We start from the raw sequence: 18,696 nt of genomic DNA on the forward strand, positions 1-18,696 counted from the left end.
CTCTAGGGTGAGAGGGCTGCCCAGACGCCCGGGCGGAGGCGAGGGAGGGTCTTCTGCCGTCGCCACCGCCCGCCCATTTCTCCAGCAACAGGTTCCCGCGGGAGCGGGACGGGCGGGGGCGAAGTGCGGCTCTCTGCGCGGAACGTCCCCCAAGTCCCCAGGCCTTCGGTCTGGCCCAGCCCTGACGGCGGTTCCCCCCGCCTCGCACCCCCAAGCTGCTCAGAGCCCCAGCGGGACTCCCCTCCGGGCCTGGCTCGCCCCCGCCCGCCTGCGACGCACCCCATCCCGGGTGGGATTCATTCGGCCCCGGTTGCACTTCGCCACCGGCGCGGCCTGAAATGCGCCGCAGTCCCGAAGGAAATTCACCCAATCCCACGGAAATTCGCCCGCCGCGCTGCCTGAAATATACCCCAACGCCCACCTCAATTCATGCCCACACCGGGCACATGGATCCACCCGGTTCCAAAATCACCCCCACGTAACCCGACCCAAATCCCTCCCAAGTCTCACTGAAATCACCCTAACCCGGCTGAAATTGATTCCCGGCCCTCACTGAATGTTGCTTCCGTCACTGGCCACCTGCACCCACCAAACATGACCGAACTCTAGCAGTTTCTTACACTGAAAAACCCTGGGGCTCTGAAACGTATTTTTAGGACCCAGAATCTAAATCCCAGCGCTCTCTACGAAAACCTCCGAAAAACCCAGACTGCATCACACGCCCGACAGACGCGTTCGAACGCCTTGGACCTCGCTCCCTTTCTGATGCTGTCCACCTACCCACACTACCGCATCATTTGGCTCAGGATTCTGTTTCTGCCCTTTGAGGGAGAATCCTACCCACTCAGTTTCACGGGAGAACCCCACCACTATCGGTCTCTACCTTTGAGCATTCCTCTTCCCTTTGAGGCCTGCTTGCTTTGCTTTCTCTTTCCACCTTTAGCATTAGCTCCCGGGGACTGGGTCTTTAGTTTCCTTGACTCTGCCTTCGAGGCCATGGCCCTTGCTATTTCCCCACCTTCAGTTTCCTTTAATTCATGCTTCTAGGTTCTTTCCCCACCATCTCCTAAGATCCTGATGCCTTTTCTTTATCTCACTACATATTTGTTAATTCAGTTCATCTCCTTAATGCCTTCACCGTTTCTTCCAGAATCCTAAAGTCCACCAACTAACCTTTCTCATCCCATCAAACCCCTCCTTGTGACAACCCAGCACTCACTAAAATCTCCACATATCCTAAATCTTAAATTAGTGTCAGTGCCCAGAAATGTTCCCTGCATTCTGTTAGCGTCTTTTCCCCTGGACCACAGAACCCTTCTTGCCTAGTACTTGCTACCTGTATTTGCAAACACCAGCAATTTTATTTACAGGGTGAATTTATACTGTTGTTTACATTTAAATGAAGTAAGTATATTTGTTGTAATGATTAAAGACTATTATAGAACAAAGAATAGGCCTTATACCCAAAGGAAATAAAATCTTAATTTGTGAATGAAAATAACAAATCCTTCTTCTTACATTTTTGAACAATAACAACAACAAAAAAGGAACCTGCTAAGAAAGAACGCATATAACTGAATCAGGTTCAGTGTGTGTGTACATAAAATTTTACTAAGTGTTATTAACTTCTAAGTCCTCAACGATGTTCAAATATTTGTCTCTGGTACACAAGGACCAAAAGTAATGTAAATGAAGCCAAGCAACCTATCCTAGAGTACACACCAAAATATTTCATTTATTCAACAAATATGTGCTGTTTCTCAGGCGCCAGGTACTGTTCTCTCACCAGTGCTGCCACACGAAACAAAGCAGACAAAATTTGATGATGGCAAAGTGATGGCATTCAATGTGGCCCTGTGTTTGAAGAGTTAATTCAGTGACCAAATTAAGAAATGAGTAAAAAGGCGGGGCGGGGGGTGGGGTGGGGGAGAGAAAGTAACAGGTAAAGAAAAAATTGTTTGCCGCTGAGACTTGAGACAGAACCCAAGAGGTAATGAGACAGAGCCGGCCAATTCGGATGGCACATAAAAAGACTCGTCAACAGTGGCAGGTTTATAGAACATGACAGAGGAAGCTGTGCCGAGCTGAGAAGAGGAAGCAGAGAAAAACAAAGTCTGTGATGAAAACTGGAAAGGAGCCACAAAAGGCTACAGAAAACAAGGAAGGCCATTTTTGAACCGGATCCTGGAGTGACTGAAAAGCCAGAGTGTCATTTGAGGATGCAAGTAGTTATAATCACACTTTTTTGCATGTGAGAAAGCAAATGAGCGCTTTAAACGCTGTTGAATTGGGATAGCAGGGCAGGGGCCTGTGGTGTGAATATTCATACTTTCACTTACGTTTTTGTTTTAATTGCAGTAAAATCTTGAAAATGTTGAAAGGACTAAAAAATTTTCAATGACATTCAATTCAGTTATCCTTCTCTAGAAGCTTCTAGAAGGAAAAAATAGGTCTTGAAGAGAGATATGATGAACTGTCTTGAAGACAAAATATGAGGGCTTTCTAATATTAGTAATCTAAAAAATATTTAGTGTCTATTTTGACCCAGGTTGAGGACTAGAGAGACGACTATGAGCAAGACAGGTACAGTTCCTGCCCTTTAAGAACTTACTGTCTTTAAAAGGAGACAGACAATAAAGCAGTAATCATAAAGTGTGGTAGGTGCTTCGATAGGGAATTTCAGGCCATCAGGGGCAAATTTTCTTGCCTTTTACAGGGGTAAATTACCAAGCATAGGAAATCTAAATCCCAGAGAATATTTAAACTATAATCTGAAAGGAAGTAGAAAAGGCAGGAAAATGAATATGAGTTGAAAAGAGATCCAAAGAATAGGAACAGGATGTGCAAAGGCCCTGGAGTGAGGGAGAAGAAAGCAACTGAGAAAAATTAAAAACCAGCGGAATATGGCTGGGGTCCTTAGGTAGTAGTGAGAAGGGAGGCCGGAAATTAGGCCAACACCAGATCTGAAGCGTTCCTTAAACTGTGGTAAGGAGTTTGCACTTTATTCTAAGGGAATGGGAAGCCACTGAAATATTTAGGAGGGGGAGAGAGGTAATGTTATTTAACTTTTAGGAAGAGTGCAGTGTGGAAAATGGTCTAAAAGGGAGGAAAGATAAAGGTGGAGAATTCAGTTGACCAGTTAGTCTCTTGGTTGCCGATTAATCAGCAAACACGTCAAAGGGAAAAACAATGCTGAATGATAGGCTCTCCTCTCCGTACTTCCTTTCTCTTTGGGATTTGGTCCTTGAAGTTCTCACGTGGAAACTTTTTTTTTTCTTTAAGTGGGTTCCATGCCCAGTGTGGAGCCCAACATGGGGCTCAAACTCCCAATCCTGAGATTAAGACTTGACCCAAGGTTAAGAGCCGGATGTTTAACTGGCTGAGCCACCCAGGCACTCCTCTTACTTGGAAACTTTCAATGCCTTTGAACAGAAATCTCTTCTGTCCAGCTTGTTTAGTTTTCTCAGAAAGAGGGATGGTCTTAAATAAGCAAGTCTGTCATAGTTGGAAGCAGAACTCCCATAGAAGACAGAAGATGAAGAAAATTCCTTCAAGGAGGCCGGTAAAAGGACAAAGGTAGATTTTCCAAGAGTAGGAGAGGTTAGTGTTTTGGATATTCTGTGAGGTGGAAGAGCCTTGCCCCCCTAGCTTGCAGTACCCCAGGAAGTAGAACAGCTCAAAGAGAAATGACTGCCTGAGTCCCGGATTTGCAGCCAAAATCTCCCAATTTCTAGCGGGGCAGGGAAGCGACAGAATCACCTTCCTTCAAAGGAGCTGAGCCTGTGCAGCCTCAGACTGTGATGCCTTCAGTGTTAACTAGCATAGAACAGGAACCAGAGGACTCTTCTGGAAGCTGTAGGTGCACAAGCCTGGGCAATTTGCATAAATCCCCCCTGCAGCAGGAGAGGGAACCCTCATTATGACTGTAATTCAACATCTCAATACTTTGGCAGGTGGGGGTTCGAGTGAGTTTTAATATGTTTCTGAAAAAATAAAATGACCTTTAATGTCCCAGATTTTGATGGATGCAAATTCATACCCATTGTGTATGTTAAAAAACTAATAAAAACAACCACTAGAAAATTGGCATCAATGGCTATACCCTGAATACTCTACTTGGGCATTGATTTTTTTTTTTTTGTAACAGCTTCATTGAGAGGTAATTCACATACCATATAGTTCACCCATTTAAAGTGTACGAGCCAATGGTTTTTTTTTTTTTTTTGTAGTTATGTGCCACTATCGCCCCGGTCAATTTTAGAACAGTTTTCATTACCGAAGAAGAAAACCCCATACCCTTTAGCTATCTTTATTCTGTATTCTCATGCCCCCCCCCCACCGCCCAGTGCTAATCTACTTTCTGTCTCTATAGGTTTGCCCATTCTAGAAACTTCGTGTACATGGTATCTTGTAATATGTGGTCTTTTTTGTCTGGCGTCTTTTACTTAATATACTGTTTGCAAGCTCTATCCATGTTCTGTAGCTTGTTAGTATTTTGCTCCATTTTCTGGCTGAATAATATTTCATTATAAATATACTATGTTTTGTTTATCCATTCATAATGGTCATTGGAGTTGTTTCTACTCCTTGGGTATTATGAATAAGGCTGCTATAACTCTTTATACAAAAGTTTTTGTGTGGACATGTTTGCATTGCTTGTTGGTCATTTGTATAGCTTCTTTGGATTCTATTCATGTCCTCTATTCAATATCCTTTTTGAATTGGGATATTTTTATTATTATGTTGTAAAACTTTTTTATATTCTAGATCCAGGTTCTTTACCAGATATATGATTTGCAAATATTTTCTGGCATTCTGTGGCTTGTCTTTTCACTTTTTTGCTATTCCCCTTTGAGGAATAAAAGTTTTTAGTTTTTAGTTTTGAGGTACAATTTATTTTTTTTCTTTTGTTGCTCTTGCTTTTGGCATATCCAAGAAATCATAGCCAAATTTCATGTCAAGTTTTTTTGCCTGTGTTTTCTTCTAAGAGTTTTATAGTTTTAACTCTTACTGTCAGATCTTTGATCTATTTTGAGTTAATTTTTGTATATGATGTAAGGTAAAGGTCTAATTCCATTCCTTTGCATTTGGCCAACTAATTGTCCCAATATTATTTGTTGAAAAGACTATTTTTTTCCCCATTAGATGCTCTTGCACACTTGTCAAACATCAATTAAACATGGACACATGGGTTATTTCTGGAATCTCAATTCTATCCTGTCGATCTATATGTCTATCTTTATGCCTATAACACATTGTCTTGATTAAAGTTCCTTTGTGGTGAGTTTTAAAATCAAGTGCAAGTCCCCCAACTTTGGTCTTTTTCAAGATTGTTTTGGCCTTTCTGGACCATAATTCCCTTGCAATTATATATGAATTTTAGAATCAGTTTGTCAATTTCTACAAGGACCTCAGCTGAGATTCTCATAGGGATTGCCTTGAATCACTAAACGAATTTGGGGAATATTACCATCTTGACAATACAAAGTCTAATCCATGAACACGTTATGTCTGTCTTTCCATTTATTTGAATCTTCTTTCATTTCTTTTAGTAGTGTTTTGTACTTTTCAGAATACATCTTGTACTTCTTTTGCTAAATTTATTCCTAAATATTTTACTCTTTTTGATGCTACTGTAAATGGAGTAGTTTTCTTTTTCTTTTTTAAAAAAGATTTTATTTATTTGTTTGACAGAAAGAGTACAAGCAGGAGGAGCAGCAGAGGGAGAGGGAGAAGCAGGGTCCCACTGAGGAGGGAGCCTGATGCAGGACTTGATCTCAAGTTCATGCGATCATGACCCAAGACTAAGGCAGACGCTTAACTGACTGAGCCACCCAGGTGCCCCAGTGGAGTAGTTTTCTTAATTTCACATTTGGATTGTTGGACTGTAAATGTATAGGAATACAATTGAATTTTATAAATTGATCTTGTAACCTACAACCTTGCTAAACTTGTTTATTAATATTGTTTTTTAGCGAATTTCCTAGGATTTTCCACTCACGAGGTCATGTTATCTATGAATAAAGAGTTTTGCTTCTTTCTTTCCAATCTGGATGCCTTTTGTTTGTTTTTCTTGCCTAATTGCCCTGGCTAGAACTCCTGTACAGTGTTGAATAGAGGTGCGGATGGCAGCCATTGTTGTTTTGTTCCTGATCTTAGGAGGAAAGCATCTAATCCTTCACCAATGAGCATGACATTCACTGTGGGGTTTTCAGATATGGCTTTTATTATGTTAAGATAGTTTCCTCCTATTCCTATAGAGAATGATCAATGTGGGTTTTTTAAAATTCTGTTCATAATGTGTATTGCTTTTATTGACTTTCATGTTTTTTTTTTTAAAGATTTTACTTATTTATTTGAGAGAGAGAATAGAGCCAGAGAGAGAGCATGACTGGGGAGGGAAGGGTACAGGGAGAAGGAGTAGCAGGCTCCCCACTGAGCAGGGAGCCCCCCACCATAGGGCTCCATCCCAGGATCCCAAGATCATGACCTGAGCCAAAGGCAGATGCCCAACAAACTGAGCCACCCAGGTGCCCCTGACTTTCATATGTTAAACCAATCTTGCATTCTGGGACAAATCCCTCTTGGTCATGGTGTATGTATGATACTTTATGTATGTTACTGGATTCAATTTGCTAATATTTTATTGAAAAACACAGTAATACTATTGGGGAAAGAGAGCAGTTATTTGTATTTTTTTAATTTTTATTTATTTTTTTACATGAAAATGGAACAATTTGTTAACTAAAATATTACAAAAATAATGCACTCAATTTTGTATTTTATTAAAGTACATTTAAAAAGATGAAATATTCTTTTTGCAACCGAATGCCTTCATGTAAAACTAATATATATAGCTTTTTCCCCAGAAATATTTTTTTAAATATCTTAATACATTCTAATACTTACAAACCTTTCAATATTATTATAAGTTTTTATTTTAATTCCAGTTAGTTAACGTACAGTGTTATATTAGTTTCGGGTGTACAGTATAGCGATTCAACACTTCCATAGGATACCCTGTGCTCATCACAACGAGTGCACTCATCAGAGGGGGGCATGGGTTAACTAGGTGACGGGGATTTAAGGAAAGCAATTACTTTTTTTTTTTTTTTGAAGGTGAACAATACTTTTAGAGGAATCTAGAGTCTGATTGTTTAATGCAAAACAAATCAGTATGAAAAATGGAGAAAGTTAGAAGAAGGAAGAGGAAAAGATAATTTTGAAGTCTAAGGTTCCTCCCACCCTTTACTTACGACCGAATGTTGCCAAATGGGGAGTCATTTGAAAGTTACTGTGGTATCCTCCTTCACTTAAGAAGATGATGCAACCGACCTGATGGTAGTCCCACATTAGATTTTGGTTATTTTGCCAGCAGCAAGAATGAGTTTTCCTGAGCCCCATGACTAATGGGCGGATCTGTCCCCTGGGCGTGCAAACTGCTTCCACTGCCTCCGCTTCGGAAGGCCTTTTACTTGTAGCAGCTCAATTATGAATCCAATGGCCCACGGCATAAACGCATGCTATCCAGTGGTCAAGTGGAGAGGAGGCATGTGAGGTAAAGCCACGGTATTGACTGTCAAACGGAGGAGTTTTCCTTAATTTGTGAGGCAGTGGGCAGTCATTAAAGGTTTCGAGTTGGGTTATGTCATGATCGAAAGTGGGCTTTAAAAAGATTAAAATGCCATTAGCATGTTGAACATAAGAGATTAAATAAGCAGGGGGCGCCTGGGTGGCACAGCAGTTAAGCCTCTGCCTTCGGCTCAAGGCGTGATCCCGGCGTTGTGGGATCGAGCCCCACATCAGGCTCCTCTGCTATGAGCCTGCTTCTTCCTCTCCCACACCCCCTGCTTGTGTTCCCTCTCTTGCTGGCTGTCTCTATCTCTGTCAAATAAATAAATAAAATCTTAAAAAAAAAGAGATTAAATAAGCAGGTGTGGGGAGATAATGAACAGAAACATGCAGAAGGAAGGTAGATTCTTTAAGATTTTGGGATTGGATCTGTTGATCAAGGAAAGGGAAAGACTTCTAGATTTTAAGGCTGGATAATTCGAAGCCAGGGGTTGACCAGAAGGGAAGATGATAACTTGGGCCTTAGATGGGTTGGTATTTCACTCGGAAAGTTTGCCTGCAGTCTTCCCCAACCATATCACATGTGTACCCTGGAAACAAAACAGTTAAAGCTGATAAACATTTACAAGGAAAGGACACTGGGGATATTTAATTTGGAAAGTGAAAAGATTTTTAAAAAGCAGACAGATGAAAAGACGCATTTATTTCTCTGACGACCTAGTTCCTGTCCTTTAACTCAGCAGACTCACCTACACAGGACACCATATACCAGCTGAAGAAAGCAAAATGCATTTCAGGAAAAGTGCCCTCAGCACACACTCCCATTTTCACCCAGTGCATTTCATTTTCTTTCTTTTTTTTTCCCCCAAGGTTTATTTATTTGTCAGAGAGACAGAGAGAGAGCAAGTGAGCACAAGCAGGGGGAACAGCAAGCAGAGGGAGAAGCAGGCTCCCCTCTGAGCAAGGAGCCCAATGCGGGGACTCAATCCCAGGACCCTAGGATTATGGCCTGAGGCGAAGGCAGACACTTAACTGACTGAGCCACCCAGGTGTCCCTGCATTTCATTTTCATCTCCCTGCTCCTGGGTAGCTGGGTCCATATCTTGGTTTGCAAACTGGCCCCTGTATGTTGGAGGGCAAGGAGAGACTGACAAAAGAGGTGGACCACTCCATCGCTCCATATTGGTAGGTGGCAGTTTTAATAGGCAAGGGAAACTACTTAAACAAGGCTTGTCTTGGGCAGCCACAGGACAAACAGAGCTCTGCACCTGCCTGCCAAATCTTAAAAGTCTAGTTAGAGGCCTTACCAGGATTCAGTAATATATACTGTTAAGATGGTCTCAATATCATATTAGTATTGCAAAGCTATGATGGGGTAGCTTCTAGCATGGGGAAGGCAAATGGAATGCAGATTCCAAGGATAGGGAAGGGGGTGAGGGGCCTCTGATGATCCGGTTCAGCTATTGGGTCAACCAGCAGTCACATGCTCTCAATGACCTCCACCACGTCATAGTGAAGCCTTCCATATTGCTTTCAATCTGCTTGTGGCCTCTTGTCTACAGTAACATGTGATTACTCTTCCTGCATGTTGGCTACCTCTTTTCCATGGGTTCAAATTCCAGCAATCTCAATTTCCAGTAAAAGACTTCCTCTGCTAGTCTAGCCCTTGGAACCCTCCTGCTCAGGCTGACCGCAGGGTCTCTGCCAGGAGGTAGAGATTTGGGCACTTTATCTTAACTGCATTCACAGGCTTAGTTTCTCCAAAGTTACATTTTATAAGGAATGTATAGTCATAATGAGACAGTTTGCCATTCTCCGACTGATGGAAAATTGTGATAAGGGACATGTTTGCCTTGATGACCATGTTGGACTCAGTTGGTGAGAACAGAAGGGTGGACTCTCCCTATCTTTAACCGAAAGACGGAGAGTTGAGACTTTTAATTCCCTCCGAAACCAGGAAGACTGGACTCTCAGACTTCAGCTTCGCTCCGACATGATTTAGAAGTCTGTTTCATTTCCCCAATGTTGACTCACCAGGCTGGATTAATTTTCCAGGGTGTTGTGCTAATTATAGGCCGGTGGAGCTAATGAGCTAAATCAAAATGGCTCCAAGTGAAAACGTAGCAGAGTTCCGTGGGTTCTGCTCGGATGCAGAGCTATTTCTAACTTCACAATTGTATGGTTACTATTAATTAGTAAGTATGGCAGTGACCCTCAATTTTCAAAGGCGTCTACACCATCATTTTCTAGTTAATCTTTCCCATCCATCACCGCTTTCATTTTACACGAAGGGCGGAGCTGATGAATTACTTGCCTGAAGTCATGTCTGTGGCAAAGCCAGAATTATACTGTAAACATTAGGAATCATAATAAACATAATCTGTTTGTGGAATGCTTCGCAGTTTTCAAAAGGTCTTGCCCTTTGTCATTCATTTACACCTCCTAGCATCCCTAAGGGTTCCCGGTGGTTAGTGGAGGGTGGCAGAAGAGAAGAGGGTTTGGTTCGCAGCTGTCTTGGTTAAATTTGAACTGAATAAGAATGTAAAGAACCCAACTTTTTTCAGGAGTCGGAGTCTGAATGGTGGGATCTTTGCTCCTCCATCTCTTTCTGTGGGGTTTTCTTGGCCTTTCAGGGCCCACAAGGCAACATTCGGTCGTTGTAATCTTTTGTTTTATGAAGCTTTAGTCTTGCTCCAGCCACACCTAAAATAGACGAACTTGTAGAATCCGATACCATTAGAAACTATAATTTAAGAAAGTTGAGAAAATCCGGATATTGCTTATGTTAGAATGCTGGCTTAAAACCTGCAGAGTGGAGCTGGTTCCAGCAATGGCAGTGATCCTTCATTGCTGTTTCTGCTCACTTCTCCCCACTCGACCGCCTGCACCTTTCTTGACCTTCATAGGCCCAGTGTCCACTATGTTCTGCATTCAACCTCCCCTGAAACTTTCATAATCCCACAAGCAGAGATGTGTAGAGTCGGATGAGTTCTTTTTTTTTTCTTTTAAGATTTATTTCCAACGAAGACATACAAATGGCTAACAGACACATGAAAAAATGTTCAAAATCATTAGCCATCAGGGAAATTCAAATCAAAAACCACACTGAGATACCACCTTACGCCAGTTAGAATGGCAAAGATAGACAAGGCAAGAAACAACAATTGTTGGAGAGGATGTGGAGAAAGGGGATCCCTCCTACATTGTTGGTGGGAATGCAAGTTGGTACAGCCACTCTGGAAAACAGTGTGGAGGTCCCTTAAAAAGTTAAAAATTGAGCTACCCTATGACCCAGCCATTGCACTACTGGGTGTTTACCCCAAAGATACAGACGTAGTGAAGAGAAGGGCCATATGCACCCCAATGTTCATAGCAGCATTGTCCACAATAGCTAAATCGTGGAAGGAGCCGAGATGCCCTTCAACAGATGACTGGATTAAGAAGCTGTGGTCCATATATACAATGGAATATTACTCAGCTATCAGAAAGAGCGAGTTCTCAACATTTGCTGCAACATGGACGGCACTGGAGGAGATTATGATAAGTGAAATAAGTCAAGCAGAGAAAGACAATTATCATATGGTTTCTCTCACCTATGGAACATAAAAACTAGGATGATCGGTAGGAGAAGAAAGGGATAAAGAAAAGGGGGGTAATCAGAAGGGGGAATGAAGCAGGAGAGATTATGGACTCTGAGAAACAAACTGACGGCTTCAGAAGGGAGGGGGGTGGGGGAATGGGATAGACCAGTGATGGGTAGTAAGGAGGGCACGTATTGCATGGTGCACTGGGTGTTATAAGCAACTAATGAATCATCGAACTTTATATCAAAAAAATAAATAAATAAATTTTTAAAAAGATTTATTTATTTATTTGAGAGAGAGAGAGAGAGCCAGCAAGTGCACATGTGAGGGGGGGTAAGGGCAGAGGGAGAGGGGAAGAGAATTCAAGCAGACTCCCCGCTGAGTGGGTACCCTGAGATCATGACCTGAGCTGAAACCAAAAGTTGGATGCTAAATTGACTGAGCCGCCCAGGGGCCCCACAGTTGGACGGGTTCTAAAATGTCACAGAGTCTAACACGATCACTTTACTGATGACAAACTGAGACTCAGAGAATTAAAGTCACTTTCCAAGTTCCATGGCTAGTAATTGCTGGAACGGGGATGGAAAGCTCCTGGACTTTTGCTCAAGTAGAGAAAGGACCGGACGAATCAGACTGTCACTGAACTAGTGTTTGTCACAGCCCAACTACTGAATTAGCCGCAGAGACCGAAGTTCCCAGAGTGTGTTCATAGGTGCTTCCTGACGTAGGGCTCTGTGGTTACATTCCTTTGCCCAGTTGGGAATTCATGAGGCAACACAGAACACTGAAGACGCTGGAAAGTACCTTGGGAAAGAGTTCTGTTTAAACAAGCATTTATCACATTATTTAATCATTTTTTCAACTTAAGAGAGAACCTAGTAACAGCCTGTGTAATCAGCGTCCCTTGGAATGTGTTGAAGAACAAATAAAAGGTACCTGTTGACATGGGACAGTGACAAACAGGGTGAGAGCTTCCTGGCAGTTTCTTCTCTGCACGTTATTTTAACTTCACCACACCTCGGGCGTAGGTGTTATTGCGTCTACTCACGGGTGAGCTCAAGACTGGTTCCACGTGACAGATTTGAATTCAAACTTGCTTAGGCAAAAAGGGGTGTCTATTGGCTCATGTATCTGAGAAGCTTGGCGCATTGAAACCAGCACGTTCTCCTTCTTGTACCTCTCCTTCCATACGTTTGCCAAGTCTGTTCATTCCTTTTACAGACAGATGTTCTCACAAGAATGGAGACATGCCTGTGCAAGGCTTAGGCCATGTCCTGCCTACGGTGCAGCCGGAGAGGAAAGGATTCCCCGGCCCCCTGCCTGCCCAGCCAGCGCCACTTAGCAGAATCCTACAAAGTAACTCCGGTTGGTCAGGGGGGTCATGTGCCTCCCTGCTGTCCATCTCCGTGGCTAGGGAAAGGGGTACTGTGGTTGGCTTAGACTGAATCTCATGCCCTTTCCTATGGACAGGAAGGAAATGTTCTCAGGAAGAGACCAGAAAGGAACTCAGAGAAAATAATACTTAATCTGAAAGTTATATAACCTGTCTCAGGTCACATAGCCAGTAAATGACAGAACTGGGATTTGAACTCAGGTCTGTCAGACTCCAACATCTGTCTATCTGCCTGCCTCTCTGTGTGTGTGTGTGTGTGTGTGTGTGTACGCATATATATTTTTTTCCTGTATAGCTTGTTGTTTCAATAAGATACAATCTCCTCTTGTAAGGAAGGAATAGTCTGGTAAGAAAGATGCACACCCCTATAGAAACAGCAGTAAAAGGTGTAAGAACCATGGGCATTCAGAGGATGGAGAGACCATATCAAGATCTTACCATAAACTCCAGGCTAAGGCTCCTAGACCTTTTGGCATTATAGGCACTTTTGAAGATCTGATGAACCCCGTGAATTTTTTCTCCAAAACACACACACACACACACACACACACACACACTTGTGTGTGCGCGTGCAGTTTTGCATGCATTTTTTTTACACGCATTTGAAAGGTGTTCATGGATTCCTGCAAGCTGATCCTTGGTCCTCCAAGAAACTTAAGACTTTGAGTTAATAATTACTGCTTTGAAAATGTTCTGAAGTAGAAGGGCCAGGTCGAAAGATCCGCTCTCGCTGTAGAATGTTGGCATTGCCAGCAGTAAACTGATCTGCCTCAGACGTGGGTCTTTCAGGACCAGCAAGGAGGGCCCAGGAAACCCAAGTCAGAGCCATGCAGAAAGAGGAAAAGCTCAGAAAATAATGTGTTCTTTGGAACAAACTTTGGGACATGCTGATAAACACAGAAATGGTACTTGTCAAAACAGGGCAATCACATTCAGGGTGGGAGATAGTCTTAAAAGCTACTGCAGCTATTTTTAGTATAAATAATAGAATCAGAACCATCTAACTTGACCTCATTTGAAAGTAAAAAGAAAAGTGGAAAGGGTAAAGAGATTTACTCAAGGACACACCACTGCAGAATATCTGTGACTTCATTAAGCAAGGCTCTTGCCCAATGCTTGCTTCATTCCGTGTCACCACGTAATAGCGCCACGTGGAGGGAAGAAGGCGAATAAAAATAATAGCGTTCGTGTGTCGTAGCACCCACCACACTTTCTTATAACTTGTTTTAACTGTTTTCTCTACTGGACGGAAAACTCGAGGAGAGCAGGACTTCTGTCTGCTTGCTTCACGGCCACATTCCCAGGATTCAACTGATCTTAGTCGCTCAAGAAACACCTCCCTCCTCTGAATGACAGAAGAATGTCCGCATGGCAGGAATGTGGCTACTCCAGTTAGAACACATCCTGTGATGTTTAAATATCTCCTGAGGTGGTTTCTGTCACCCTTGCTCTTGCCTTTCTCCCTTGGCACCCTCTGCAACTTCCCAGGCCTCCTGACTCATGCGGGGGAACCCTCCACCTCCATACACTACGAAGGCCCGGGGACTTCTAACTGCTGGTTGACTGGCTGACGGAGCCCCAGAAATGCACTGCTCTCCCATGGTTCCCTCTTGGCTGTCACTGGGAGCATTGCAAGACCCCTGGGAAACACAGGCCTCTGGCCTGCCTCAGAGCGGACCAGTCCACAGTGCAGCAAGCACTACCTCCTCAGTGGATGCCACCGCCCAGCCCCAAGGGAGAGGAACCTTTACTTTACCTCCTTGAAACCCAGGCCAACTTTGATAAAAGTTGTTTATTTTTATTACAGTGTTTGTCAACCCAACCAAACGTCCTCAGTCGCCCGGCAGAATGTAGGCATGGGTGCGCTGTCTATCAATAGGCAGTTTGTGTCTCATTTTTCCCAAGTAAATGTCTGTGTGATGTGCTTTTAATTTACTGAAGAGGATACGTGTTCAAACCTTTGCAAACTTACACTGAAATTAATTTTTTAAGGCCCTCATAGCTGTAATTCTGTCAAATTTTCCTTTAAAACACACTTCCTTTAAAGTGTGACTAGCCATGGTAAATTATACATTTTTATAAATGTATCTCTCTTAGTGTTGTGAAACTCCAAGGGGATGAAAAGCACCCAGCACCATCCCTGTCGTATCAGTTACCTTTAATTCCTATACAGGCTAGGAATAGTTTTGGCTGTAAATGGCAGAAAACTTACCATAAGCGCTTAAGGAAATAAGTGCTTTCTCCTCATAAGAACATTATGTCTGATGGAATCTGCAGGTTTGGTTTTAGTCTGGGAGCCCAATGAACCCACAGTCGGTAGCTCTTCAGTTCTCTTGGTCTTTTCCTCAGGCATATTGCCTCATGGTTCCAAATGGCTGCTGAAGCTCCAGACATCATATTCACATCTGAAATAGGAAGGAAGGGTAGAAAACCCATCTAGTCCTTTTATCCGAAAAGCAAAAAGCTTTTCCAGACCACTACCTACCCCTCACCCCCAAGCAGTTTCATGTCTCATTGGCCACTCCGCCTCACTGGAAGGTGGGAAAACGAATGCTTTCCAGCCTTCCTAGTTGAAGTAGACAAGGGAGAGGTGGTCAGAAGTGGTGCTCCGGCCAGCTAACTTGAAGTATTGCCACACTGAAGCTTTCAGTCTGACTCTTAGCTGTTCTGCAGAGCTGGGAGAGAGAGTTGAAGGTCAGAGGCAGAATTCAACTTTGTTTTCTCCCCAAGGTCTAAAGACTCAGTATAGCGGGATCCCGTCTGGGACGTACGTGAGTCTACGAAGCTGTGCGGTCAGTGAGATGTTGCAGTCGGCTCCTACCATGTCATGAGAGCCAATGTTAAATTGTTAGGAATGTTTTGAGCCAGCTAATAAATACGCTCATTAAAATTGAGTTAGATGAACTTATAATCCAATACATTATATTGAAAAAGGTAATAAATACTCAAAAAGCTCCCTCATCATTTCCTACTATTTTACTACATTTTACCACTAACTATGCTTTCTGAGGTTATGTCTGCTCTATCTGCACGAGGGCGCTACGGGGCATTTCCTCCCGTCTCTGTGTGTAGTGACAGCACGTTGGTAGCTTTGGACAGGCCGTGGTGAGAGTATTTTCACCACAAACCCAAGGAATCTACAAGAGTATTTTCACCACAGAAAACTCCGTTTTTGTTTTGAGAGAGTCCTTTCTTAAAGATTTATCAGCACACCATTGTGCACAATCCTAGAGAACATAATTGGGCAGAGGACGCCTGTAAATTTGAGGTAAATCAGCAGACATTTCAAAGAAATTTTCAGAGTCCCGCCAAAGATAAAATACTCAGCGATGGGGCCCCACGCTCTAAACCAACACAATAAGATCGCCTACTCTTTGCAGGAATGCAAAGACAAGTGCCACTTCTCCGGCTCCTGGTACTTCAGAGTTATCCTCAAGCTGTATTGTTCTTTCCTTCATGGTCGCCATCATCAGTGATAAACACCCACTGCTTACCTACGATGGGTTAGGTTCTGAGTTTGACCAAGCAGTATCGAACATGGTCTCTATTCTCAAGGAACTTATTATTAAACTGGAATCTGTACAGAAAAAATAAAGGCAAGTAGTCTATTCCAAACACCCCATACTTTTTCTTCACAGCATTTAACTTGATTTGTATTTCTCTCTTTCTCCCCATATATAGGCACACACACACACATAAACACACAAATGTAATACGTATACAAATATACTTGTGTGAACCTTTGTTTAATGCCGTGTCCTCTACTAGTAAATTCCAGTGTATCTCTTTTGCCCACAGCTGTGCCCAGTATCTACAAAGTGCCTGGAAGATAGTAGGTGCTTGATTAATGTTTGTGGACTGCATAAGTGAATTAATGAAATGCAATGAGTAGCATGGACAATAAGATCTGTAGGAGGTGAGAAGGAACAATTACCTGTGAGTGGAATGATTAGGAAATCTTTGAGGAGGTTCTGGGACTTGAATAAGATCCTGAAGGAAGGGTGTGGCATAAATACGGTACCATGGCGCATTCAACACCAGGACTTGTATGGCTGGAATGGAGAGTTTATTCTTTTTCACTGGAGTCAGAACAAACTCAGTGGAGCTGGTGGGTTAGGGTCACCAGGGTTATATCCAACTGAACTGTGGTATTCCTTAGACCCAGAGGAGGCAAGTGCAATTTGAGAAGAAAATGCAGATTAACGCTGAGGAGGGAGCTCAAGCTTGAGCGGAAAGAACAATATTTAGCTACCTGACCATCTGCCAGTCTTGCCCTTCTATCCATTCTCCACCAAGAAACCAGAGCAATCTTTTAAAAAATATAAATCAATCAATATCTCTCATGAACTTAGATGTAAAAATACCCAACAAAATATTAGCCTAGTGGGGGCGCCTGGGTCGCTCAGTCGTTGGGCGTCTGCCTTTGGCTCAGGGTGTGGTCCCGGTGTTCTGGGATCGAGCCCCACATCAGGCTCCTCTGCTGGGAGCCTGCTTCTTCCTCTCCCACTCCCCCTGCTTGTGTTCCCTCTCTCGCTGGCTGTCTCTCTCTGTCAAATAAGTAAAAAATCTTAAAAAAAAAAAATTAGCCTAGTGAATATAGCAATGTGCAAAATATATATATACCATAACCAAATAGGGTTTCTTCCAGGGATGCAAAGCTGGTCCAATATTTGAAGATCGATGAATGCAACTCATCATATTAACAGGCTAAAGAAGAAAATTCACATGATCGTATCAGTAGATACAGAAAAAACATTTGATAAAATTCAATATCTATTCATGAAAACTCTCAGAAAATAGAAATAGAGAAAAACTTCTCAACTTGATAAAGAGCATCTACAAAAAAAAAAATTCTACAAGTAACATTATACTTAATGGTGAAAAACTAAAAGCTTTCCCCCTAAGATTAGGAAAATGGCAAGAGTGCTCCCTCTCACCACTTTTTCTTCAGCATAGCACTGGAAATCCTAGCCAGCATAATAAGGCAGGAAAAAGAAATAAAAGACATACAGATTGGCAAGGAAGAAATAAAACTGTCTTGATTTGCAGACAAAATGATTGTCTATCATGTAGACAAGTCCAAGGAATCTACAAAAAACAACCAACCAACCAACCAACCAAACGAACGAACAAAAACCCTCCAAACAAAACAAAATGAAACAAAACAAAACAAATCCCAGTACAAATAAGTTCAGCAAGGTATCATGTTGCAAAATGAACACACATAGACTCTATATACTAACAGGAAATATGTGGAAACTGAAATTAAAACCACCCTACTATTTACAACAGCTTCAGAAAATGACATACTTATTTATAATCTAAATATAAATCTAACAAAGCATGTACAGGATCTGTATGCTAAACACGATAAAATGTAGGTGAAAGAAATCAAAGCAGATAAATTTCATTTATTACCCATGTATTGAAACTCAGCGCAGTGAAGATGTTAATTCTCTTCCAGTGGGTCTGCAGGCTTAACGGAAGTCCTACAGAAATCCTAGCAAGAGTTTTTGTAGATTAGAGAAGCTTATTTTAAAATTTATTTGTCAAGGGGAGCCTGGGTGGCACAGCGGTTGAGCATCTGCCTTCGGCCCAGGGCGTGATCCCGGCATTATGGGATCGATCCCCACATCAGGCTCTTCTGCTATGAGCCTGCTTCTTCCTCTCCCACTCCCCCTGCTTGTGTTCCCTCTCTTGCTGGTTGTCTCTATCTCTGTCGAATAAATAAATAAAATCTTTAAAAAAAAATAAAATAAAATTTATTTGTCAAGGCAAAGGACCTAGAACAGCCAAAACAGTTTAGAAAGGAAGAGTTACTTGGGAGGAATCACTCTACATGATGTTAAGTTTACCATAGAGCTGCGGTAATCAGGACAGTGGGCGCTGGCAGACAGACAGACGCATAGCTCAATAGCACAGAATAGAGGACCCAGAATTAGACCCACACATATGCTCAAATGATGTTTTCCAAAGATTCAAAAGCAATTCAATGAAGGAAGGATAGTCTTTTCAAAAAATGCCCAGTGCAACTGGACATAAATAGGCAAAAAATAAATGAAATAAAATTAATAAAATAAAATAAAGGTAAAAGAAAGAACTGTGGCATAATCTTCACAGAATTAACTCAAAATAGGATTTTACTTA

General features: G+C 42.3%; 1 protein-coding gene across 1 annotated transcript in view; it reads right to left on the bottom strand.

The window, feature by feature from the left end:
* The window catches only part of USP24 (ubiquitin specific peptidase 24), a 132,950-nt gene extending 131,952 nt beyond the window's left edge, over positions 1-998 (bottom strand). The window contains exons 1-2 of the mRNA XM_034641292.1: positions 884-998; positions 280-398 (exon numbers count right to left, since the gene is read on the bottom strand). Of these exons, the coding sequence (XP_034497183.1) occupies positions 280-398; positions 884-998 (234 nt within the window). The remainder of the gene's footprint in view (positions 1-279; positions 399-883) is intronic.
* Positions 999-18,696: the final 17,698 nt, after the last annotated feature.

Source organism: Ailuropoda melanoleuca, chromosome 2 (genome assembly GCF_002007445.2).
Source record: "Ailuropoda melanoleuca isolate Jingjing chromosome 2, ASM200744v2, whole genome shotgun sequence".
Classification (NCBI taxonomy): Eukaryota; Metazoa; Chordata; class Mammalia; order Carnivora; family Ursidae; genus Ailuropoda; species Ailuropoda melanoleuca.